Source organism: Falco rusticolus, chromosome 10 (genome assembly GCF_015220075.1).
Source record: "Falco rusticolus isolate bFalRus1 chromosome 10, bFalRus1.pri, whole genome shotgun sequence".
Taxonomy (NCBI): domain Eukaryota; kingdom Metazoa; phylum Chordata; class Aves; order Falconiformes; family Falconidae; genus Falco; species Falco rusticolus.
Genome location: NC_051196.1, coordinates 812,911 through 839,107, shown reverse-complemented (window position 1 = coordinate 839,107; position 26,197 = coordinate 812,911). Strand labels below are relative to the sequence as shown.

Here is a 26,197-nt window from a genome sequence, read left to right as displayed (position 1 = left end):
TCCTCAGATTTGTAAACTTGTAGACATAATAATGCCATTTCTCTAGTGTTAGCAGGTGTCCTGTCTGGAAGTTGCTGCCTCAGCCTCCAGCAGAGCTGGGAATTAGAAAATTGTCTGTCTTTCCTGAACCGTGAAGTGCTGCTCTTAAATAAAGGCCAGGTCAGATGTTAAAGGGACATTCTTGTCTCCTGAAGCCGAAATAATCTACAGTCACGTCGAGAAATGAAGGCATCCTCCTCCCAAAATGGTCAATCTCTTTATCTCCTATTATAGTCCACAGGGTCAAGAAAAAAACCCTTCCGTGCTGACATTTTGCAATATTTCTCCTTAGCCTGTAATTATCCTGGTTCTGTATAGCCACATTTCAGGGAAATATGATAATTGGGAAAGTTTTATTCTCCACCACCACCGCCACCTTCTTTTCCCCTCCCCCCTGTTGTCCTTCCACTGATGGAATAGCTCAACAAACACAGATCGAGCTCAAATATAAATTCTGTATTTTCTCTGTGCTTGTTAATAGCTCTCAAATGAAATTAGGTTGGGGGGGTGGTATTTCATATGGTTAAAGAGAATTTTTGCACAAAGTCCTTGAAATCCTGCAGACAGGCACAAAATCAAAACCAACAAGCACATCTTTTAATTTGCAGCCAATTCCCTCTGGTAAGGTGTCTTTGTGTGCTGTGTTTTATGTAAGTGTTTGGTAACAGTGATTATGATGGAAATTATCCCCAAATCTCCTGCAGTATCCCCCTGCAGAGGTGGCTGCTGCCACTTGGATCTGTGCTGTCCTGTGCTGCATGCCCGACAGCGAACGAACGCAAACTGCTGGTTTTATTTTATTTGCGCACTAGAAAGGCCATTCCCTGCAGCAGTGCCCGGTGCCGGAGCCCGGCTGATGGGAGGTGGGGGGGGTCCCGCAGGGGCTGCGGGGTGTCCACCCTCCTCCCTGCTGTGCCCTGCTGCCCACTCGGGCGCTGGAGGGGGAACGTGAAATTTGGCACGCGGGTGGGCTTTGTGTCAGGGAGGTGCCTTTTGCCATCCCAGTGCAAATTGAACACGGCTGTTCCCCCTGTGCTGCCAAACCCCAGTAACACCCAGTAACGAGCCCCGGCCCCCCCGCCCATGAAGCATGGGGCAGCAATCCCGCCGGGGGGAGAGGAGGGGTGGGAGCCCGGGGGTGCGGAGGTGGGTTCCAGCTGCCGCTGCGCCCTCTCCGGCAGTTCTCCGAGCAGAAAGCCTGATGGTAGCAGCTCCAGGAGGTCTGGTCTTGGCACAAAAGGTGGGCTTCCCCCGTTGGAGGGGTATGTACCTGGCTCCCTTGGTTAGTGGGATGAAAAAACAGGTTTGGCCTAACAATGTGCAAAAAAAGAAATGGAGAGCCAGGTGCTGGTGTTCCCAGTCCTGATTACTCATGTAGGTGAGAGAAAAAAAGAGAAAAAAAAAAAAAAGGCAACCAAACAAACGAAAAAAATTGAAAGCTCTTCAGACCACCAGCCTGTGGGTGGGATGTTGTACAGCACCAGCAAAACTGAAGCTATGTTAACTAGGACCATGTTTGAAAATGTCTTGAATGAAGGTCCTAGGAGAAGCAGGCTTTGCTAAACCCTTGGATGTTTCAAAACCACTTTGCACTCATCATCGTCCAGAGTACATTGCTGTAGACCTCAGGTCCTGGTATGTCTCCAGCTGCCTCATGTGACCCAAAGAGGGGCTTTTCCTTGGTATTTTCATGTAAAAACAGATGCGATGATGGTGGTGGATTCTTGGGGCAGGTGGTTTTGGTTTCATCTACTTGTTTTTAAGGCAGCTGGTTGGCAGGTGTATTGCCACCAGCCCTCGCAGACAGCAGCATGCCAATGGGGCGGCACGCTTGTGTCCCTCTCATCCAGTATCACTCACATCCAGCCCTGACTGAAGCATCTTCCAGCTCCGAAACACACACTGCCTTCCCTGCACCTCGTAGCCAAGCACAGTGGTGATTGCCTTCGCTTGCAGTAATGGCAAGGGCGGCAGAGACCGCGGTCGCAGGACGTGGTCAGCAGGGTGAGGGTGGGACCCATGGGTGACAGGCAGGGGGAAAAAAGCTGCGGCAAGGTGAAAAGACTTGTCAAAGTTCAGGTAGTGAATTCTGTTAGTTTAGGGGCTTGGAAAAAAATGTGGAGTGTTTGAGCGAAGACGGGGCCTTGGCTCTGCCCCCTTGTGTCTGTGCACGATGATAAAATCTTTTAATTAAATGATCGCATTGAGTGCACAGAGTGAACAGTGCTCGCTTAATGAGCAGTTGCTCAATTTTGTTTTTCTTGCCATTCAATGGATGGTGCTATGTCTTATTAACTCTGCACTATTCAAACCCTGCTCAAAGACATTATTAATTTCCCTGCTGGATTTATATGGTGCTGCTCATGGCAGTATCTGAGCGTTTTCCAAACATTAATGGATTAAAATATAAATGGTGAATGTTATTATCCCTGGTTAACGATGGAGAGCCAACATAAAAAGAGACAGGAGCTAATAATTAATGCGGAGTGCTGGTCCAGGGTCCCCATAGCTGTCCCCTTCCAAGCCTGGGCTTCGCCTGGCTGCAAACCCGTGCAGAGCGCGGTGCTCCTGACCCCGGCTGCTGCTGTGGATGCTCAGTGCCTTTGCAAGTCGGACCTGAGCACCTCCTAGCAGATGCCCCACAAAGGTGGGTGCAATTAGCGGCTGCTCGTGAAAACTTCAGGCACCTGGCCCAGGACTGCATGTAGCCTCTGTTGCAGGGACAGGTCAGGAGGAGCCAACTGTCCTCTGAAGAATAAAACCCGGCATCCAGCTGCTGGCATTGGATTCAGCATGAAAGCATCCCGCAGGCCCTTGCTGTGCTTTCTCAGCTTCTCTGGCAGGAGCTTACCCCCCAGTTTCTGCTTGGCTGCACAGCCCAGGTTCACGCTGCAAGGGGAAGCGCTGCGTGGAGCGAGTGGTGTGTGCACTGGGGGAAGAAATGGGGTTCATGCCTGTGAAAATGTGCTCCGGGCAAGGGGGGAGGCCGAAATCGTACAGACAGCTCAGGCCCCTCCAAAACGTGTTTCCTTCCCAGCCCTTGGTCTGTGTGCGGTACAAGTGTGGTGCGTGTGCGACAAAGCGTCAAGTGTGCTAAAGCAAACCTGGCAGCGGGGAGAGTAGTCCAGGGTGATATGAAGCCTAGTGACTCCTCAGTGGGGCTGGGGGGGGCGTTTGAGATCCCGCACTGACCTGGGCCATAGGGATAAAAAATAGTGGATAATCATTAGATGAGTTGCAGGGAGGGATGGGATGTTACTGGATGAGCTTCATGGGTGTTTGCTGGCAGCAGAGGTGCACTGGGGCCAGGCAGCCTCTGAAGGAATGCACAGAATATAAATATAAAGGAATATATAATGCAGAATATAGATGCTGTGGCCTGTTCCCTTCTCTCCCTCCCCTTGCGCACGCCAGCGGAGTTTGGTGCCCTCTGCCCAGCCTCTTTCAGTGTACCCCAGCCTCAGCCTTTGCTCCACCTGCGCCCTGTTACCCCCATCCTGGGTGTTTGCTGGGGCTGCCCCCCCCCTCCTGTTCCCTCTCTCCACATCCCCATCCCTACCCTATCAACTGGGACCCCGTGGCACCACAGATGCAGACATGAGGCTGTTTGACCACCACTGGCCACTGGTTTTCCTAGAGCAAAGGCTTGGCCATGCAGACTGGGGAAAGCGGCTCCAAAATTTAGTTTGTCCTCTGTTTTAAAGAGTTTGACCTATATTTTTATCTCATCGCAGAGCCTGCTTTAGGGCTTTTATATTCCATGCAGCTCATCTAACTATTTAGTATCTTTCTTTCTCCCTTTTTTCTGCCCCCAAATCTGTCAACAAAAATTTATTGGAAGTGTATAGCTAAAAATCCCCATTGGCTTAAAAAAACAGCTAGCCAACCAAAAACATTAAAAATCCATTTCATTGGGAATTTCATTGCTGACACCAGAAGAGGTCTTTAGTACTAGATACTGTGTGATGGGAGAGGATATACTTGGTTCTCCTGCTTTCTCTGCAAGTCAGAATAACAGATATAATCCCATCCTTTCATCTTGTGAAAAGACTTCTGGTTCGTGTTTTGGCCTGCTTTGTTCCAAAAATGCTTGTCAAGAGGAATGTTTCTGAGAGGGTATGGGCTAGTGGAGGAGGCATTGGAAAACCATTGTGAGTTTATTCTCCAGCAATAGGTGACGAGGTGGCTAAAAAAAATAGTCCAGCTCCCTGATTAATTATTTTCTATTCCCTGATCAGTTCTTTCATGCACATGTACATGTGTGTATATATCTACACGCGCACTCTTTCTCTTCATATCTGTACCCTAATGTAAGAAATTATTCTTTAAAAATATGATTTCTTTTCCTCCATTCTGTTACCTACACGTCCCGCTCATTAGCAACAAATATTTGCTCAAGAAGTGGAAAGCAGCTTTTTGTTCATGTAAGTGATAGTAGAACAAGTTTTGGCCAGGAAAGAAAAGTTGCAGCTAAGAAGAAGAATGATGCCCAGTGTCAACCATATGTTGCAGTCATCTTACTGGAGCGGCTTAATTACTGGTAGATATTGCCGTGCTCATAAAGATAGCGCTAACCTTTTTGCCAAGATTGTTTGCCGATAATTGCATTTCAATTCAATACAATCAAAAAAATCTGAAAGACTTTCTCCCTCCAAGCTTCCCCTCCAGTCTTCCTGCAGACCCTTTCCCTTTAGGTACCCACTGCAGGACTGATGGTAGGAGATGCTTGTATGAAACAAATCTCTGGGGGTCTGACAACGTTAAGGCTCCCCTCTTGGTCTCTCTCAGAGCAGGGGAGGAATGGCCGTAGCCATCTCCCAAAGGCACAGCTCCACTCCCCGGGAGAGGGAGCAGAGGTGGTCCGGGGTAGATTATTCCTCTAATTGCGTAGCTGGCTTCGGCCTGGGATTAAGGCGGCTCAAATAACGACCTGACTTTTTGTAGCTGTAATGAGTGGCAAGCTTAGTCCTTCAAGCCCCTCGATAGTTTGAATCCTTTCCAAAAATATTCCTGTCCTCAAATCCAAAGTGGAATTTGGGATTTACCACTAAGGGTAAGTGGGTTGGCAGCAACAACCGACAGCCTCCCTCCGCTTCTGCCTATGCATTCTCATGATAAAGGGCACTTTAAAGCCCCTCTGACAATGAATGAGTCCTAGTTAAATATTTCAAGAACTTCTTTACATGGTTTCCTCTGATGCATGTACTGTTGAGACATCTGTCTTCTGTACTAATAAAGTAGTCTAGGTTTAAAATGAACTTCATTGGATTGCTTTGAAACTATAGGCACATATGGTTCATAATTAGCTGGATATCTCTTATAGTTAAATGATTTTTTTTTTCTCTCTCTCTCTCTCTGTCGCCCATTCGCATCAATAATAGAAGCAAACAAAGTTCCAATTGTTCCCTGTTGCGGGACATTATGTGCCTGAATAAATGGATGTTGGCTGTGTCTACATGGATTTGCCATATGGCTACAAAGGCCGAAAGAATAGGGGCAGTGTGCTTTGTGCCGGGCAAGGAGGGCTGGCCGGGCTGGGTGGGGCAGGGGGCGGCGGGCACCGCACACCTTCCCGCACCCCCGGGCCCTGGGGGCAGCGGGACCGGGGGGCTGCAGGACCTGGCCCTCCCTGCGGCGGCTGAAGACCTGCCGGCCCCTCTCGGATGCCCCAGAGCTGGAATTAGGTGCTTCACTGGAGCCCGGTCCCTGGACCCTCCCAGGGAGACCTTTCCTCCTGAGCCGGGCTGGGCGCACCTCGGGGCAGGCAGCGGCTCCTCCGGCCGAGGTATCTGGGAGCTCAGAGCAGGGACCTTTCATTGCAGAAAGTCCCATTATTAGTTGGGGGCTGGGACAATGGAGGTCCCAAAGGCACCTGCTTTCATGAAAGCGAGAGAAAAGCCCATAAATCCTGGAGGATCCAGCTGCCTCACTCCGGGTATTGTTGGCTTTCATAAGGAAAGGGAAAAGCTATTTTTCTTTTCAAAGGGGGGGAAAATCGTATTGAGTCAGCAGCCACTGATGCGGCCGCTAAAATAATCCCGTTCTGATTAAGCGATCACGGAGCTGGAGGTAATCAATGTTACTTTTACAGCCAGGAGCATTTGGCGGCCATCACGGGGGGGCAGAGAGGAGCGCTGTGGGGGCCAGGGGATGACGATGCGGATAAACCCGGAGCCTCATTCACCCCGAGCCTTATTCTCTCGGCTCCCTCCCCCCTCCCTGAAAGCGTGTCGCTGCAGCGCTCAGGTCCCATCGCCCCCCGAGCCCCAGGTCCAGCACGGGGGTGCAGCGCTTTGCAGAGGTGATGGGGTGGGGTCTGCAAGGGACAAATCTGGCCAGCTGCTCCCCATGCCTTTAGGACCCCATTTGCCTCCCACATCCCTGCTCCCCGTCCCCACCCGCCAGCACCACCTGCAGCCAGGGCCAGCCCTGGATGTGCCCCAACCCCCGGGTTTGGGACCCCGTGCCCTGACCCCGCCGGGTCGATCCCGCTCCCCAGCTTTGGGACCCCACCGGGTGGATCCCGCTCCCCGGGTTTGGGGCCCCACAGCGTTGATCCCGCTCCCCGGTTTGGGACCCTGCAACCTGACCCCGCTGGGTCAATTCCATGGCTTGAAACCGATCCTGCACCAAGGGTACGGAGCAGCCCCACAATCTGCCTGCCGTGCGCAGTTGTGGCAGTGCTGCCACCGAAGCCTCAATGCCAGAACGCTGAGCAGCTTCTCAGGTGGGGGGACTGGTTTTGTCTCCCCCCCCCCCCCCTCCTTCGGGCGAGCGTTGCCGCTGCCGTCGCTGCACCCTTCCCCACACAGCCTCGGGCAGCGGGTACCGGGAAGGGCTTCCCCGCAGCACCGGCCGCGGGTCGGGGGCTCCGAGACGCGGGGTCGGAGGGTGATGGTGTCTTTGCACACCCCCCGCGGTGTGGCCGGACCCCGAGGCACTGGGGTCTGCACGCCGCGACCCCCCCAGGCTGGCAGCAGCCCCGATGGTGGGGGGGCACCTGCCCCAGCACAGCCGGCTCCTCGGGGCGGGGGCAGGGACAGCTTTGCCAAGGGAAAACGCGAAACGGTTTTAAGTAAATAAATCATTAAATGTGCGGAAAGGCCGATTTCAGGGTGTGCATTCCCCTCCCGCAGAACTCAGAAACACTGGGTTTTCGGGGGAAAGCCCCGAACCTTTCCACTCCGCACCGTGGGTCCCCCGGGCCGGGCCTGACCCCCCTCCCCCCCAGCACACACCGACAGCCACACAGGTCACTCCTGGCTTTATTTTGTTTTATTTATTATTGAAGTTGTGGCATTATTTGCAAGGGCAGTGGTACAGACCGGCTCAGGAACCATTGAAACAGATTTGTCTTCAAGTAAAATCTAAATTAATTTTGATTCATAGCTACATCTTGAGAATGCAAAAAAAAAAAAACAAATTCCCACTATAAAAATAAATTTACATTTTGTAAATAACGAAAGGAAATATAGTGCCCTTTGGCTTAACCAAAAGAAAAAAAAAAAGACTATTGGATGTCAAAGTTATCCACATTTCTGACATAAATAGAAATATAAGTTAGTATAACTCTTAAAAACAGTTTTGTACAAATATACAGTCGTTTTTTTCATTTTTCTTTTTTCCATTCTTTTTTGTTTGCACTGAGAGCTCAGCAGAGATTAAACATTTCTTATAAATGACTTTTAAAGCTTTACACTTCTGGCCAGTGTACTCACATTAGGCATAACGCGTCTCTATACAGAGCGGAATACATTGCACAGTCGGACGCTAACACTGCTCCGTGCGCGGCCGGCGGGCGCCCCGCTCCGCTCCGCCCGGCTCCCGCTGCCGCTGCCCGGCCGGACGGGCGTGGGGGTCCCGGCTCGCCGCGCCTCCGGGGGCGGCACGCCCCTCCCGTGGGTGCCGTAGTGCAAAAGTCTGGGGGGAACAAGAAGGGGGGTGGGGGGGAGGGGGGGGGGGAAAAAGAGAGTGATCAAGCAACAAAAAAACAAAACGGGTGAGAGGGGCAAGGAGGGGGGGGGGGGAGAGGGAGGCAGGCGGCGCCCGCCCCCGCGGGCTCACCTGGCTCACCGGAGCCGCTTGCGGGGGGTCTGCTCAGCCGGCGCGCCGGCGGGGGGCGGCGGGCAGCCGGCGGGGCGCTCCGCCGCTGCTTTGGGCTCCGCCGGCCGTTTCCTCCTCGCGAAGAAATCTGCGGGGTGGACGCAGCGGGGTCGGAGGGGGCCCGCCAGCCTCGGCGGCGGGCCGCCCGCCGCCCGCCAGCCCCCCCCCCACGCACCTGTGATACGGGCCGTCGGGGGGCCCCGGCGCAGCCGCCCGGCGCGGCGGCGGGGCGCGGCGCGGTTCTCCCGACTCAGGCGGCCGCCGGGCCCCTTGGCGGCGGCGGGCGGCGGCGGGGCGGGGGCCGCCCGGCGCAGGGGGACGCGGCGCCGCCCCACCTGCAGCGTCTCCCGGTAGAACGCGGGCACGGCGCCGCCCTCCACCTCCTCCCAGCGCAGGCGACCGGGCCCCGGCAGCGGCGTGTCGGTGTGGAAGTTGTAGTCCCAGCGGCGCTGGTCGTCCTCTCCCATCTCCCGCAGCCGGCTGCGCAACTCCCGGCCCAGCTCCTCGTGGTCCACCGGCCCGAAGAGGGTCCTGCAGGCGGGGCTGCGGCCGGGCCCGGCCAGCGCCCGCCGGGCCGTCAGGCGCTCCAGCGCGGCGGCGCCGGAGAGGTGCACGTTGGACATCGCCGCCGGGGAGGACGCGGGGTGGGTGGGTGCGGTGGGCTGGGCACCCCCCCCCCGCCGCTCCGCTCCTCGCCGCCCGGCCCGTCCGCGCTGCGGCCGGCCCTGCCTTCCGTCTGTGCGCCGCGGCCCCCGGCCGCCCCGCTTTTAAACCCCGCTCCCCGCGAGGCCGAGCAAAACAACCATTAGCATAACAGTGCTCCCCGCCGCCGGCCCGCCGCGATTGGCGGCGCCCCCCCCGCCGCCCCCGGCCCCCGGCGGCAGCCCGCCTGCCCGCGCCCTCCATTGGCTGCGCTGGGGGCCGCGCTGGCCCGGCCCGGCCCCGCCACCGCCCGGGGGGCGGCCCCGGTGCTGGCCCGGCCCCGGGGGGCGGCGGCCGCGCTCCCCGCCCGCCGCCGCCCCGCTGCCTTTGTCTGCCGGCGGGAGCCGCCGCTTCCTCCCCGGCGGCGCGGGGGGCGGCCCCTCCGCTGGGCCCTGCCGCCGGTCCGCGCCCCCGCGCCGGGGCGTCGCTCGCTGCCAGGCCTCTTGTCCCCTACTTGTGTGCCCCGTCGCCGGGAGGCGTCTCCGCGGCCGCGGGGGCCCGGGCGGGGGGGCGGGGCGCGGCGAGGAAGAGGGGGTCGCTGCTGGCCGGGGGTGCGGATTACGCTGCCGCAAAACAAAGCGCGATGCTGGCCCGTTCCAAACCGAGCCGCGGGCGGTGGGAGCGGCCCCTCGGCTGCGGATGGAACCGCAGAAACGCGCAGCGCTGCGCTGCCCCGGCCGGAGCGGCCGCACGGGGCGTCTGCGCCCGCAGCGCGACCCTCGCCGTCGTGCGGCCGGGGGGTCGGGGGGCCGGGGCTGTGCGTTAGCCGCTGGTCAGTGCCATCGCTGCCTGTTGTTGCTTTGGGATGGCGGAGCGTGAAAGGAAGGGGGGGCGGGGGACGTAACTGACACGGTGCTAAGATCGGGCCCAGCACATCGCCGTGGTTCTGCTGCGCACCGCGGCGCCTTGGCACCACGGCCAGCTTTTCATCCGCGGGCGACAAGGGGAAAGACAGACTCCAGCTCTCCGTGTACCTGTGGCTCTTCCTTTTGGGAAACTCAAACCCTTGAAGTAAAGACAACTGGGATGGTCTAGGGAATAAATCTAGTTTAAATTCCTAAGGTAGTGCTCGCCGGCTGCGCAGGCTTCCCGGGTGCCGGCTCGCCGCAGGGCTGGGGAGGTTGCAGCTTTAGACCCCTTGGGGCAATGGTGACCGCAGGCAGGTGTCAGCCTCAAGAAGAGGGGGGGCAATAGCCTTTGCAGCCATGGGAAGCCTTTCCCTTCCTCCAGCTTGGCCAAAAAAAGTCATCTTCCTCTGCTGTTTCCACAGCCAGCCCACGTCTGACGGAGCAGCCCTCCAGCACTGCCGTGGGCACTCACCCCTGCCCATGCCGTGCTGTGCCGGTGAGGAGCCCGGGGCAGCCGGGATGGCTTCCACCGGCCCCCAGGGGCTGCACCTTCAACCGTGCTCCCAAAGACCTGCCACACCAGGAGAGACCAGCAGTGTCCACAGTTTTGGACCTGTTGGCCTTGGGTGGGCCACAGCTGGTGCAGAGAGGAGCTCGCACCTGGCTCACCATGCGAGAAGGGCCTTTCCATGCTTGGGCTGATGAACGATGAGGTTTGCTCTCCTGAAATAATTTTCTGATGTCCATGGGGGCAGACAGGTCGCTCAATGGGAAAGGTCTGTAGCTCTGCGGTTGAGAGAAGGCGATGCGGCGCGTGCCTTCGGGGTGCAGGTCCCCGCTTGCTTCCTGGGCAGGTGTGGGGTCACACCTGGCAGAAGACTTTGCCAACCGGTGGCACAGACAGACCACTGTTATTTCACAAACAGTGGTAGCACAGGTATCTTAGGATATGTGAACTCTTTTTTCTATTAAGATACCCGTTTAGCTGTGTTCTCAACAAATATTCTTGGTTTCCCATGTGAGCTACACTGCAACCCACCCACGTGGCAGTCTTAGGTAAGCATTACCATGCTGCCCTTTCCTTCCCCAAATGGCCCTTCAGGGTGGCCACGTTGGGGGTCTCCTGTCCCAAAGGATGAAGTTTGGGGAGCAGGTCACGGGAAGGCTCAGCATCCTAAAAAGCAGGAGGCAAGCATCAGTTAGCAAGGGTTCGGCCATGGAGGGAAGGAGTGGGTCCGGAGCCAGGCTGAGACAGTCAGGGAGTGTGTTGACCATGGCATGTTCAGCTGGGACTTCTCTCAGCAGCTGTCAGATGCGTCTCTTGGGATGTAGGATAGGGTAGTTTTAGAAATAAACATGCTGTGCAGAGAAAATGCCCTGAGTTCCCTGAGAAACCTGCCAAAAAAGTGCCTTCTATTCAAAACGCGAGACGAATGGCAATGGCCAGGTCCCAGTGGACAGGGGCTCTTTGTGAGGGGGGTCCTTGTGAACCTGCTGCTGTCCTCCCCCAGTGCCCGGAGAGGCCAGCAGCCACCTTTCCTGTTTTCTGCCTCCTCGGTTTCGTACATTCCTGCGACACAAGCCAAGTGAGCAAACCTCCCTGCTGTTTGCAAGATGTGGGCGTGCCCTCTGCAAAATCCACATCATGGTCCTTCCAAACCGTTTCCAGAGGTTAGCCAATATTTACACAGTATTTGAGGGATGCGAGGAACTATGGTTTGAACGGGGAAGTATTTTCAGGGTTTGCCTCATGTTTGAGGCTGCTTCACCTTCCAGTTCACCTGGGAGGTAAAGCAGCTCCGAGTTTGAGGTTACCAGCTCTTTTTTTTTTTTTTTTTTTTTTTTCCCAGTCCCTCTTCCTTGCCCCCAGCGCTCCCCATTTCTTTGGCTTTAATTTTTGCCCCATTTATACACATGCGTTTTAAGCTGACGTTGAGATGTCGGGGACTTTCCACTTGTTCGGAGTCGCCAGTTCTAGCAGCGTCTGCGCTTCTCTACTGTGTGGAGTCAGAGCGCATCCAGCCCATTTGAGGAGGAAATGCTGTCTGCACTGAGAGATGTTTTTAATTTAGTGAATACGTGAACTCTAAGGCCAGGGGGGTATATTATGATCCTCTAAACCAGCAGTTTGCCTAATATAAGCCACAAAATCTTATCCAAGAGCTCCCACCACCAAGCCTATTAGCTTCTTTAGAAATTCCTGCTCCAGAACACTGAGCAGAGTAATTACCACGAGGGTTAGAACAATGCCACATAAGAATGAAGCATTTTTGCTCAAAATATCCAAGTCATATCTGCTTATGTCAGAAAACACAATGACTTTAACTAGTGTGTATTCCTGCTGGCTCCTCTGTTTTGGAAGGGTGAGGGGAGGGAAAGCAAAATCCCTCACAGCTTTTGCCCCACTGCAAGCAGATTGCGATTGCAGGCGGCTTACTGCGTTTGACTGTTCCTCTTGGGGAAGAGTCCAGGCTGACTGTCAGAGCCAGGGGCTGAGTCTGATGCCTTGGCTGATGCGGGAAGAGGGGTCCTCATGCTGCAAGCCGAGCAAGGAGTAGCCGAGGAAACTGGGTAAGAAGTTGCAAAAGTAACAGAAGAGTGAGCCTCGGTGCTGTCCTTCTGATGGGGCTGCTTGTTGCTGAGTTCCAGGTTAACTTCTTCAGAAGAGAGGGCCTGGTGAGACACTTGTGCATGGAGGAGGATGGGTCCCCATGGCACAGTGCCATGGAGGAGCACTCCCCCCTGTCTTCTGGAGGTTCTTGGAGTGAACATCTCCAGCAGAAATTGTCCTCAGCGTGCTGCCAGACAAGCGACCCCATTTTTGGGCCCCTGAGGCTTGAAGGTTTGTGCTTTGCTGGCTTCTCATTTCCTTTAATACACCGTTATCATATACACTCAGCGATGTTTAACTTGGGATTGCTCAAATGCTGTGCGATCCACATGCAAGTGCTTCATTTCAGAACGCATTATGTTCCGTAATTGCTTTAGCAGAGACACAGACCAATAAACATTGGTACTGGTATCTCCCGTGCACTTCTCTTTTACTATGTGCATGTTCACAAGCAATTTGCAGTTTTGCATTTATACCGGTGGCAATTTTGCTTGGTACTTTGGAATCCTGCTTAAATAAACTGATCGCAATTAAAGTTCAAGTTAGTGCAGACTGCCCAGACTTCTCATCGAGGCTTTTTCACCAGCAAAGTGATGTTTGAATTATTTGAGCTGGTGTATGTTCAGAATTTTCTGTTTCTTGACACGGTCATAAAAAGGCAAATTATTAGATTTGAGAGGTAGGCACAACCATGCTAGTTCAGAGGTCAGAATGGGAAAATATAATCTGAACAGAACCCTGAAAAAAATATGGTAGTTTTAATCTAATTGAATTCAGTTTTTGTTGCATTCTCAAGAATATGCAGGGGCAAACATCTCAGAAAAACACTTCATTTAATTTCCTTTTTTTAAAAAAATTATTTTTTATGTCCTTGCTGTCCAGCTGCTGCGCGTCATTAGGGTAGCACAAAGGTAGCAGTGAATTTAGCCTAATGTATTGACGGACCTGCCAGTGCACCAGGGGCCATCACATTCTCTCTTCACACTCTTGTTTTGCCCTTTCCATCATGTTGTTTCACTTGATGAAGTCCACTTGCCATCTGGCCCTTCGCGACTGATTGGAAGCCTGACTGGTTTGCGGGGATGCCCTCTGTGAACTGCGGTGTGGCCAGCCTTACCAACACGGTGGTTACCTCGGAAAGCAGGTAGGAGCAGCAGCACTGACACAGGGTTTCCAGCTTGCAGTACACACCCGGGGCAGGTGGCTCCTTTTTGCTGGCTGTCTGTGTAGCCATGTTTGAACCGCAGCTGAATACTCCATTTATTTATACTCCCTGCTTTCCTGTGGGTATCCTTTCAGTGAAAGTCATGCCTGATGCTCACAGGTCCTGTTCGTTCATGGCTACTCTTCCTATGAAATGAGAAGTTTGCATTTTGCCTGTTTTGATGTTCCCCTTGCCTTGTGTCTTGATCCATGGGAATATTACTTTTGGAGCAGCTTTTCATAAGTTATTTCTAGTTCTGTAGGGGGGGGGTGGTGGTGTGAAGGTGCCATTGCATGGGTTTTATTTTTGGTTTCATGCTTCTTAAGTAAGCAGGTTTTTTAATGCTGATAGTCTTGCCCGAGTCCTGAAGGAGATTACGAATGGGCTGTTGCAGAGGGGAGATGCCTGGTCCAAAACCAAGCCCCAGAGCAGAGGTAAGTGCATCAGGAATATCTTCAGGTGGATCCCAGCGCATACCTAGAGGAAACAAAATCAAAGAGTACGAAAAAAAACCCAAACCCCGAACGCCAAAAGATTCTTGAAATCTGGCTATGAAAGCAACAGCGCTGCAAGGCGTGGAGGGCGTCTAAAGAGTCCCGATGTTAAGGACCTTAAAAACAAGTTTCAAGAGAGAGTAGATGACTGCAAGTCTCAATCGGCCCGGCCGCGTCCTCTTCCCCGCCCCGGCCGCTTACTCCTGCCCGCCCGGTGCTGGCCGGAGCCCCGGGCGTGCGGCCCCGGCGGCCGGGTACCCGCGGGCTGAGCCGGGCGGCGCTCCCGCCCCTGCCCCTGCCCCCGGCCCGGCCCCTCGCCCGCCCGGCCCGCAGCACGGCGGGACCCCAGCCCCGGCCCCACGGCGGATCCCCGCTCCCCGGCCCCACGCCGGGACCCCGCGGCGCGGCCGGGCCGGGCTGGCAGCGGGCGGCGGGGCCGGGCAGCCGCGGTGCGCGGGGCAATGGTGCCCCCTAACGCCGGCCGGGCCCCGGCGCAGCACCGCGCCCCCGGGGAGCCCCGGCGCGTTGCCGCATTCCGGAGCGGGCTGCGGGACGGGCTGCGGGACGGGCTGCGGAGCGCCCCCGCGCAGCGAGTGCGTGGCCGCGCTGGTCACCGGCCGGTGATGCGCTCGGGTAGCTCTGAGGCCGTACGGCTGCGACAAGAGTTATAAACAGAATAACATGCTCCCGTTAGTCTGTGAAAGTTAGGGTTCAGGTGTAGCTGGGCAGTCATAGAATCACAGAACGGTTTGGGTGGGAAGGGACCTTAAAGGTCACCTCGTCCCACCCCCAGCCCCGGGCAGGGACACCCCCCCCAGCGCAGGCTGCCCCCAGCCCCATCCAGCCTGGCCTTGGGCACTGCCAGGGATGGGGCACCCACAGCCTCTCCGGGCTGCCCTCACGGGGAAGGATTTCTTCTGGATATTTAATCTAAATCTTTCAGTTTAAAGCTGTTACCCCTTGTTCTATCACCACACTCCCTGATAAAAAAGTCCCTCCCCATCTTTCCTGTAGGCCCCTTTAAGCACTGCAAGGTGCTATAAGGTCTCCCCAGACCCTCTCTTCTCCAGGCTGACCAACCCCACCTCTCTCAGCCTGTCCTCACAGGAGAGGTGCTCACTGGATCATCTTCGTGGCCTCCTCTGGACTTGCTCCAACAGGTCCATGTCTTTCTTACACTGGGGGCTCAGAGCTGAAGGCGGTACTGCAGGCAGGGTCTCATGAGAGCAGAGTAGAAGGTCAGAATCCTCTCCCTCGTCCTGCTGGCCACACTGCTTTTGATGCAGCCCAGGATATAGTTGGTTTTCTGGGCTGCAAGTGCACATTGCTGGCTCATACTCAGTTTTTCATCCACTGTACCCCCAAGTCCTTCTCTGCAGGGCTGCTCTCAATCCACTCATCGCCCAGCCTGTATCCATGTTTGGGATGGCCCTGACCCAGATGCAGGACCCCACACGTGGCCTTGGTGAACTTCATGAGGTTCGCACGGGCTCAGTTCTCCAGCCCATCCCTCTGGATGCCATCCCTTCTCTCTCAAGGTACCAACCACACCAACCACACTTGCACTTGGGTGTGCTCAGTCCCGCTGTCCAGGTCCCTGACAAACATGTTAATTAGTACTGGTCCCAGCATAGACCCCTGAGGGGGTGTGTATTTTGTGTGTGCATGTGCCTGAGTACACTTGTAATTCCTGATTACACCTGTAATTCCTGATTACATGCCAAAATGGTCAGAAAGCTTCTTTTGTGTGTGTGAGACAGTGAAACGTATGCCTTCTTTCTAGCAAAGAGCCAGGTCTACTACAACGCAATCATGAAGAAAGAGATGTTTGACTTGTTGGCTACAGCTGCTTCTTTTATGAGGACATCTGGGAAGCTTTTGGCCCCAAAGTTTCTATGCAGTCATATTTTCTGGAAATGGTAACTGTTGGTTCTTGCAGTAAGGAGTATTTTACATCCCCATCCTGCAAGGTGCCTTACAGGAGTGGATTTCTCAGTTTGAGAGGGAAGCCCTGGCTTGACGACGCGGTTTAGAGGGCATTTGAAGCCAGTGGCAGATCTAGGTTTATTATTAAGACTTACTGGTTGCTTGTGCTGTCATAGCACCCACACACAGACCAGGACTCCAGTATGCCAGTTTTGCAGAGTACAAACTTTACCTCTGCCTAGGCACTCCCATGGAGAGCTGAGAGAAAGGAGAGCTCACCTGCTGCACTGCCATGTTGCAGTGGGGACACCACGCGTCTCTGGTCTCCACCTGAACATCGACCTGTTGACCGCAAGTCTTTGAGTGCAACCATCCAGCCAATTCCTTGAGCGGTCCACCCATCAAATCCATGTCTCTTCATTTTAGAGACAAAGATGTTGTTTGGGACCATGTTAAATGCTTTGTACAAATTTGGGCAGATGAGGTCAGTTGCTCTTCCCTTATCCATCGATGCTGTAACCCTGCTGCAGAAGGCTACCAAATCTGTCAGGCACAGTTTGCCCTTAGTGAAGCCATGTTGGTGGTCACCAGTCACCTCTGTTTTCCATATGCCTTAGCACAGTTTCCTGGAGGATCTGCTCCATAACCTTGTCAGGCAACAAGGTGAGATTGACTGGCCTCTTGTTCCCTGGGCCTTCCTTTTTGCCCTTTTTAAAAATGGGTGTTTTGTTTCCCCTTTTCCAGTTGCTGGGAACTTCACCAGTCTGCCACGACTTTTCAGATATGATGGGTAGTGGCTTAGCTCAACAGTAGCTGAACCTTGGAAGTCCAAGAGAAGGAGATGCTGTTGTAGAGGATGCAGACCTCAAGACACATACCTGGTTTCATGCGGGGCTGCCATGCCTCAGGGAGCCCTGGGAGCTTCATCTCTTCTGCATCTTTCTGTAGCTGGTTCCCTCCCTAGGAGAGCATGGCAACACACTATGGTGCTGTGGGATCTGGCTGTTCCTTCTCTCGCTCCCTGAGTTGGATTCCATCTTCTTATTTGCCTCTCCCTCGGGGCTTGCTCCCTCCTTTCCCTGCGATGGAGTGTTGAGATATTATGCGATGATGCAGCATGATGAGGTAATTTCCCCCCCCTCTCCCCAGCCCCTGGTTTCTTGTTTGTATTCTTTAATTAATTTATCTTCTCGCCTACAGCTTTAAATTTGCTTTTAGCATAGTCACTTTCTGAAGACACAGCACTAAAATATTATTTTCTCTTAATCTTGAAAAGCAATCGCTTTATAATCTCCCTGCTAGATTCATAGCATTAATTTTGCTGCAAGCTTTGAATGTGGACCAAACATCACTGAGCCAGTGGTGAACGTGCAAAGGGAGTGGTTCGATGAGCTCTCTTGGGGGCATCCATTGCTTCTATTTCTCAGCAGTTTAACTACAGCAAGGCTGCCCTGCCCACAGTATGGTATGTATTCCTACAGAGCAGGGAGTTACTTGTACCTGGATCCAGCGGCGCACTATAAACACCTTTATGCCATGCAGAGCAATTTGGTGCTGTGACTCACTGCTGGGAGCTCAGCCCATGTTATACATGGGACAGCATTTAAGCGTTTGTATGCGACATCTGCAACAGCAGTCAGCACAAATCCCACTAGTGTTTCCAGCAGATCCAAAGAGAAACCAAGTGCCGTACCCCCTGGCAGAGCAGAGGAGGTAGAAGCCCGTGGCTAACACAGGCTTAAAGGGTTTTTTAATGGTTTGCATTACATCCGCCAATGGAGCTATTTCATAATGAGCCAGTTCTCAAGTTTGGGGCAGAAGCTGAAAGGATGTCCTACCTTGGGCCATGGCCAGAAATGTTGCTAAGTGCTCTGATTACACACGATTGTAGTGTCCTTTGGTAGATGGTGGAGATCGGGAGAAAGCTACATTTTTTTCCTGCGCTGTGACCAGATTGAAAAATCATCAGGTCATTCTGTAGCCTTTAAAGTTACCCTTACCAGCTGCTCTGCCACTTCTTGCAGGAGCTGTTGCTAAAACAATTTGGCAGGGCAGTGAGCTCCAGGTGCCCAACCCTCAGTTTCAAGAAGGTGGACTGAGGACAGGACGACCAGGCACAAAGAGATGCACCTGCATCTGACTCTTGATGAAACTCAAATTTCATAGAGGTGCAATTAAAGACACACCCTGATGCTGTGCAGGATAGCAGGTATCTCACTGTCCCCCAGCGAGCACTCAGTCACACATGAATGCATTTCAAAATGACACGGTACATGCTCTAGTGCAAACCACGAGCCACGTTCTCAAACACAGTCATGACCGAATGAGTCTGAAGCAGATGTTTTCCTAACAATAAAAGCAGAAGAGGAGCCGGATGGGAGACCTGAAAATCATGGCATCATGGAAATCAGAGGCAAAATTCCCAGTGAATTGGGGTCAGGGTTTCAGCCTAAAGCTAAGTAATCTAGATCTTGCAGTTCTTCTCAAAGTAAAAACAAGTCAGCTGGTCATCATTGGTATTCAAAGGGAAAATACAGTCCAGGCGAAATAATTTAAGCTGACAGTAGCCAAGCAGTGGTGAGTTTGCTCTGGAAGGAAAAAATATATCTGGAGATGCTATGTTTATGGAGGCTCATTGCTTTCTAGACCAAAAGCGTTTGCTTTGCAGATGGGAGAATGGCTTTTTTTTTTTTTTTTTTTTAACTGCCAGCCTGCAGGTTTAATCTAGACCCTTTCCTTTTCACACGCCACAACCATTAAGCAAGCTTTTCTGATGACCTGCCTCTACAGCCCCAGCGAGGTCCTTGGCCCCGCTGCAGTCCCATGGCTTCCGAGGGTGCCTGCAGTGGGAATCAGGGTGGTAGTCGCTTCACCTGTGCAGAGCTGGCTGAATTTGGCAAATTATTTAATTGCAGAGGCTCAGGAGGAATATAACCCACCACTTCCCTGGCTGTGCTGGGCAATAAATAAAAAGAATACACCCTTATTGTTTTGTCTTGAAGGTAATGAGGAGAGTGCCTGGGCAGAGCTGCTGAGTAGTTTGCTGTTGGTTTTCATAGGAGTCTCTGGGCCCCAGCTGATGCTGGAAGCCAGGGGAATTTCTTCCTAGCACCTTCCCTGGGGCAGTTTTACAGAGGTAACCCCATTGCTCTCTGGTATGATGTTAAGAGAACAAGCTGGGACAGACGCCTTTTTCCAGCAGCAGTTTTTCTCTTCCTTTGTTTCAAATACCCTAACTACTGGCAAAGTGCTCAGGTCCGATCGTTGCTTTGGCAGGACTGGTTCTCAACCAGTTTGGACTGAAGATTTCCAGGACTTGCTTGATTTCTGGAAAAGCCAGATGATGAATCCTGGTTTTAGTGCATGAAGACTTTGATGTAGCGAGTTAAGTGTTCCAGAAACGGAACGTATGAACCAGGGAGCAACACTCCAAGTGAGCTCTTCTTGGGTTGTTTCCACCCTTTCCAAAGTGTGAAACGACTAATGAATGCCAAATGGTACTGACAGTGGCAAGTACAGCCCAAGACTATGCAGGCATTGCTGTTTTATGCCAGCCTTGCATTTGGCCTTAGGAGTAGCTTAGAATTAGGCATCAATATCAAAGCAAAAAGCCTCAAAAACAAATATTGCTGCAGAAGATGTTTAGTGCATCCTGGTCACAGCCATCATCCAGACCTCCCATGAGCAGCAGCCAGTTCCAGTTTGGGCTGGCAAGCTCTTGTCCTCTGGCATGTTTGGAAACACTAAATCCCTCTCTCTGTTCTTTCTAGGGCATAAATGCCTTTGCCACTCCTTGCAGAAAGGGTCCGGGTCTCTCTCCTTCGCTGGTGGTAAGTCCACGGCAAGTGCTAATGTTTTTGCTCAATGACAAAGAGTCAGGGGGGTTGTGAGCCTGCGATTGTCTTGGGGACAAGCTTTAGAAATTATTTTTAAATGTTTTTGAAAAATAAATAGTTCTTAGGGATTTTCTCTTAGGAAAACTCTATGCCACTCATGTCCCACTTTAAATTGCTCCTGACACCAAGGCTGGATTGTAACAGTGTGCAAAGTTTGCTCTGATTCTTTACAAGGAGACAGATTTTGTTTACAGCTCCTGTTGTTGTTCCAAAATAATTCTGAAGAATTGTTCTAAGTAATGAGTTTTCGAGAGAGTGCTTTAAAGACACAATTGAGCAGGTTTGGGGTTTCTTTATGTGTCAGAGGTGCCTGCACGGTGTCAGGAATGCATCCTCATCCCTTGCTCTGGAGAAATGCCATGCCTAAAGAGCTAGAACTGGAAAGCAGAGAAGCAAATGGTACCGTGCAGGTGCTGGTCTCTTAACAGCAAAGTTTCAGATGTAGCTGAAGGAGGACTTACTCATATGATAGGGTAGATTGACTTTTCTACCTCTTACTTATCTGTCCATGCTAGAGTTGTATTCAGTGTTTGGCATGAGTTTTTACCAAACTACTTTGAAAATTTTCCCCAAACCGCTGTGAAGATTCCTGATACTCCACTCAAGAGTTATTAGTGCCGCCCCCCCGCCCCCCCCCCAACCTCAGCTCTAAGGGGGCTGGGAGGAAACTCCACCTCCAGCAAAGGAGGTTTGATTTCTTTTTGTCACAGGTGAATTGAAGCAGAAGGTGGATGTGAAAGCCGGAACGAAGCAGTGAAGGGTCTCCAAAGCCTTCTGGTGGTCTGAACAAAAAAAGAGCAGTCTTGGGGCTGTCATCCCTCTTGTATTCCTAACAAAACTCAGGACTGTAATCGTTCCCTCCCAGTAGACCTGGCTGCAGGCTTTATTGCTGATGCAGGAGATGGAGACCTGGCTGGCAGAGTGATTACCTCCAAGGGCTGCTGTCTTCTAAAGCTTTAAAGGTTCTGTTTTTCTGGGTAAGCTCTATAACAGGCAGGAGTGTGTGCTCTGCTCCAACTTGCAACAGGGCGAACTGAGGCATCTGCTCTGATTTCACAAGTCCCATTCAAGTCTTCAGCTGAAATTAGGTGTTTGCTTAGAGAGAAACATCAGGACCTTGGGTGAGGCTTTGGAAGGCTTTTAGAGCCCAGGTACATCAAGGGCTGTCACACTTGCACGTTATACCACTTCGGAGCTGCTGATAAATCCAGACCTGTGTGTCTGTGGATACCTTCATCCCACCTCTTCCGTCCATTGGCAGCTAATATCTGCAACACAGCATTGTCCACCACCCATGTAGTGGGTGGGAGCCAGCCAGTCATGGGGCCAGCCACCCCCTTTCCTCCCCATCCCACGCTGGCTCCGTGCAGGTCCTGAGTCATTGTGGAGAAAGCAGCCAGCCAAACGGAGCAGGGCGGAAAGGGGACGTGCCTCCCCTGGCCCTGAGCAGGTAAGGATTTGTCCGAGGATGTAACACAGACCCCTGCTGTGGGGGGCAGCTGTGTCTGGGGTGTGCAGGGTTCCACAGACACACGCCTTCTCTCACGGCTTTATGCAGAACGTACGTTAGCAGAAACGCTGACTACACATCCGTGTTTTGTTTGCGCCATGTATAGCTTCATCAAAAGGCTAATCAACAGAGAGATTCTTGTTACATTGTGTTGCTGGTGGTCTCCTCAATGCTCCAGCGTTATAAATCAGGCAATTGTTTGATTCTGACACAGGAAAATGTTTTGGTACATGCAGAAGGCTCGAGACTAGCTGAAAACGTCTGGGGCTCCCATTGTGTGCAGAATGTAATGTGTGCAGAGGAAATCTGCAGCATTCCTACGGCAAACCACAACAAGAAGCTCCATACAGTCCCAATCAGTTACAATTCTCATATAAATTATAATGGTTTAAATGTTATTTAAATAATAAACAGCTTTTGCATTCCAGACATTGCTGCAATTCCAGAAGGTGGCTGTATAATACCAGCCAAATGAAATGCTGCATATTGCAGGCTAAGTATGGGGCTTTATTTGTGTGTGCGTGTATCCGTTTTTGTCACATCTAGCATATTCTTTGGCTATAAACTTTGGACTTCCAATGCACTATGTGTGTCTTGGAGCCCAGGGCTTCATCCGTTATCCAGCAGCAAGTTGCTTGAAGGTCGGTCACGCCAACATGCCAATAAGCTGAAGGCGCAACCACAGAGACGGCAGAAATGCCTGTCGCTTCTGGGCCATCACCATCACTTATTAGCATGCAGAGCTGCCTGGACCCTGCTCGGCAGCCGATGCTATAACCACTCTTTTAATCACCGTTTCCTACACAGATGGCTGTCTCACGCTTGCTTGAGCACTAGGAAGCAGAATGGCAAGTCTGGGGGAGATCATCCCTTGCCCAGGAGAGAGCCCACCCAGCAGAGCTGGGCTTTTGCTAAAGGGAGAGTCATTTTCTTGCTGCCGATTCTTCAGTGCCCTAGCAGAGCAGCCCACTTAGCAGCTGGTGGCTGCCTTTTGATGTACTCGCTGGAAGGAGAAGGTCGGCGGCTGCTCTCCGGGCATCCTAGCAGCCCTTCTGCACCACGTGGCAGCAGCCCATCGAAACTTGAGGGGATTCTGTCTGCTCAGGAGAGATTTTGGGGTAGAGGTAGACCACAGCAGCACGAGGGAGATGACTCTGGAGGGAAGGGCTCCAGCTGAGCTGAAATCATCCTAAGCAAGGCAACACTCAGTTTGAGCAGGCACGAGAGGCTCCTGCCCCGGCGAGGTCCTGCTGGAGCCAGTGAGACTGGATGGGTACAAGGAACCGAGCTTTTTCTTCCTATTTGGTCATGTTTTTCTTGGTGTAACTCTCCTGAATTCAGGCCACGGGATTTTTCCAAAACACATCTACAATTGACACAGTCTCTGCCACATCTGCATATTTTGTTGTCAAATTCCAGCATTCAGAAATGTTCTCTTTTGGTTGAATTTTTCCAGAATATTAGAGAGGAGAAACTGTCCTGTGGTTAAACAATGGGACTGGCGTCCAAAGGATGATTGAGTCTGACTCCCGCCTCTTCCACAGACTTCCTCTGTGATTTCAGGGAAGTCATTAAACCCCTCTGTCTGTTAGGGTCCCCTCTGCAGGACAAGGAGGATCTCATTCCTTTCCCTTGTCTGAGTCTTGACCCCTTCCTGCGCTTGCAGGGCACCAAACAGCGTCTCGATATTAGCTGGAGCTTTGGGGCTTTACCATTAAAAAGTTAATAATAACCAGCCATATTTCAGATAAAATATGATTTGCAGTTTAATATGCTAAGTAACAAAGACTTTACCAAAAGAATGAACAACAGCCTTTCCCATTTCACAAAATAATTTGCCAGGCAGAATAAGCACACCACCATTTTTATAAAAGCAAATTATAAGTAATTGCTCTTTGCAATTTAATACACACATAGAAAAAACCAAAAGAGTTCAGCAGCCACCGGGAATCTGATTTCATTGCCGATTTGGACTGTCTCCGTAGTTTTTATGAAAATCCCTGAAGACTGTGCTATTTTGTAAACTAAACATGGTGCTTTTTTTTTTTTTTTTTTTTTTTTTTTTTCTGGCCATGTGGAGTCTTTTTCCATTCATTAGTGAGCTGCTTTTTTCATGAACATTATTAGACAAAGGAATAAATCAGTCAACAAACATGGAACATAATTTTGGCAATACCGGGCCATTTATGCTCATATTTGCTTAACTGTGTAAATCTTTCACCAGGCTACAAATGAGACCAGTTCCCTCAGTGTCGGGGTCAGGGGAAGAGAGAGGGATCGGGCCAGATCCTGTGGATCTGATGGCTCCTGCTGGCCATGGCTGGTGGTGAGCGGTTTCCCTCATTATGGCAAGTCAGCATTCCCACTATTGGGGAATTGCTTCGAGATATTTCTCTCTTGTATTACAGAGCTTAAGAAGCATGGCCAGGATGATAGCTGCCTGATGGCTGTGTCTCTGTAGAGGGTTTCTGTGTGTCTCCCTGCCTGAATATCTGCTGGCCAAACTGGTTTTGGTACAGTGGCCTCACCATGCTCTTGTGAGGAGGGGAAGGGCTGTCTTTGCTGCTGCTCGGGCAGGGAGAGGTGTGCTCAGAACCATCCATCTCACACCTCATGTCCCTTCCAGCACCCCCAGCACACAGCCCATAGAAATGCAGTTTCTCTTTGCAAGGAGAAAGGAAAGCTTTGCTGGACCCGAGAGGCAGGGATCCCCTCGCCAGCAATCCCTGCCAGCTCTCACGCTTGCCATGGGTATGGTGTGTACCCACGAGGGCAACGATTTGTGACTGGTCGGCCCTGGAGCAAGGTTTGGCTCATCCCACTGCTCTTTTGTGTAGCTGGGGAGATCTGCCAACTTGTAGTCATAGAGGGTCTGAGGCCTGAGAGATGTCCTTCGTCACTGGGCAGCGCATCTGCGCTTCCATCCCTCTTCAAGGCTCTCCTGAGGCTGTCGAGTTTGCTTTGGCCCTCTGCAGGCTGGTGAATCCCACTCAGGGTTCTTTGTGTTGCTATGGTTCATATTAAGCTTCTCCTGTGAAAAAAACACAAGTTGAGAGAAGGATTCAGGATTTATTTCCCCACAATTTTTCCTTTTTCAACTGCTGGTAATGCTGTGGGTGGATTTCCCCTCCCCATGCATATGCTGGCCTTGCTTCCCACTTCCAGTGATTTAAGAAAAGATTTCTGCTCAAGTAACATAAACAGTATGTCTTTATAATTTTATTTTTTTAAAGATGTTCTCCAGTTTCCTACTCTATTTTTCCAGAGATCATCAGATAAATAGGCCTCAGGAAAGATATACCACGGAAGGCAACTATAAATACTCCAAAACTATTGGGAATGACTGTCAAGGCTTAATGCACAGCTAATGGCCTAATCTGCAGTTTCATCGCAAGACATTTATCTCCTTGCTTGCTTTCACCATAGTCTCCCTGCAATACCTATCCTTTTAAAGTTTACTTATCCTGCCCAAGAACATTAATTTTTAATTTTAAAATTAAGCTTTATTTTTTAAAGAGGGGTTGTCAGTGACCGTGTGCTGTCTGTGGTATTGCCTATAACTGAGCCTTTAGATAAAATTGCAGCGCCAGCCTACACCGTCTGCCATTAGTAGTGCATTATCGTTACAGGTATAGATGAACTGGCCCCTAGCTGGGTGGCCACAAATGTGACGTTCAGCAGGGCATAGCTGGGGACGAAGTCAATCTCCATCATACTTTGGCTCCTGCAGACGTTTTCGGACAGGGCAGGCTTCTCGCTTAGGGGAGGATCTGCCTTGTGTAGATCACACTGACTGTTTTTCCATCGGTGCTTGTTGCTGCTATGTTTAACCTCTAGACTGACCGATTCTGAAAGTCAGGAAAGTCCAAGTTGCTGCACAGAAGACCTTGCAGGAGGACATTGAGATGATTCAGGGCTGCCAATGTCTTCATCAAGTCTGGAGAACACAGCTCATCCCTGCGTCCTTGAGCCAGGGTAGCATGGATGTGGCTTGGCTCATGGCTTGTAAAGGTGGCTTAAAATTGCCACCCTCTTCCCTTTGTCCTGTCCGTGCCAAAGTGCAGGGATGGGGAGATAAATGATCCTACCCAAAGAGACTACTGCTAGAAAAGGATTGCCAACGTGGGCCCAGGGTACTTCCTCACTTGCAGCCTGGTCTGAGACACTAAGGAGCAGGCTGAGGCACTGAGCCATCAAGAGGCTCCAGGGATGTGGAGGAACCGAGCCTGGTGATCATAGCCCATTCTCCATGGTCACCTCCACACCAGGCACCAAGTTTAGGTCCCTGCTTCTCAGAACTGTGTCTTTTCCCCCAGAGGCTGAAAATTAAACTCCATGGTTTTTTTACTGTATTTCCCTTGTCATTGCCTGTAAAAAGAAGCTAAATCTGAGTGAGAGCATGTGGCTGGTGAGCTGTCTGTGCTGCGTGCCCTGGGGAAGAACAAGGCTTGTATCTGGTGGAAAGTGGCTACATCTGCAAGTCATTGCTTCCCTCGCTCGCCTTGCTGGGATCTGTTTTCAGTTGCTGCTGAGACAAACTCACTTGTCAAAATATTGACGCTTTTCAAGTCCAAGTCAGCAACGTTTCCCGTAAGCAGTGTTTTACATTGCATTTGCATGAGTTACTTTTTTGGTTGTCTCAAAACCTCCATAAAGAGAGTTCTCACATTAATTTTACTCTTCTATTCAATGCTCGTAATTTGTACATTGTTCCTGTCCAGCACAAACCCGGGAGTGACGATGGTGGTGCTGTGCTGCAGGACACTCAAAGCACAGGCAAATCCATTGTTTCGCGCTGAGATGAACCAAATGTTGAACACTGATCCTCTGCTAAATCAGGGTACATGCTGGGTAATCTTCCTTC

At 52.0% G+C, this 26,197-nt stretch overlaps 1 protein-coding gene across 2 annotated transcripts; it reads right to left on the bottom strand.

The window, feature by feature from the left end:
* Positions 1-7,287: 7,287 nt before the first annotated feature.
* On the bottom strand, positions 7,288-8,960 carry CDKN1C (cyclin dependent kinase inhibitor 1C). 2 transcript variants are annotated; one of them, XM_037401468.1, is made up of 3 exons: positions 8,478-8,960; positions 8,104-8,230; positions 7,288-7,959 (listed from the first exon to the last, which is right to left on the bottom strand). In XM_037401468.1, the coding sequence occupies exons 1-3, from the start codon at positions 8,763-8,765 to the stop codon at positions 7,754-7,756; spliced, it is 621 nt and encodes a 206-aa protein (XP_037257365.1). In that variant the 5' UTR covers positions 8,766-8,960; the 3' UTR covers positions 7,288-7,753. The 2 variants fall into 2 exon arrangements, with proteins under 2 accessions (XP_037257365.1, XP_037257364.1); XM_037401467.1 differs by having other exon boundaries at positions 7,845-7,959; positions 8,318-8,959.
* Positions 8,961-26,197: the final 17,237 nt, after the last annotated feature.

What these genes read in the sequence shown, in the direction of transcription:
- CDKN1C (XM_037401468.1), bottom strand. Translation starts at nt 8,765, where the DNA reads ATGTCCAACGTGCACCTCTCCGGCGCCGCCGCGCTGGAGCGCCTGACG. An exon ending in TCTACCGGGAGACGCTGCAG is followed by an intron (nt 8,231 to 8,477) that starts GTGGGGCGGCGC and finishes TCCACCCCGCAG; the next exon opens with ATTTCTTCGCGAGGAGGAAA. An exon ending in AAGCGGCTCCGGTGAGCCAG is followed by an intron (nt 7,960 to 8,103) that starts GTGAGCCCGCGG and finishes TGTTCCCCCCAG; the next exon opens with ACTTTTGCACTACGGCACCC.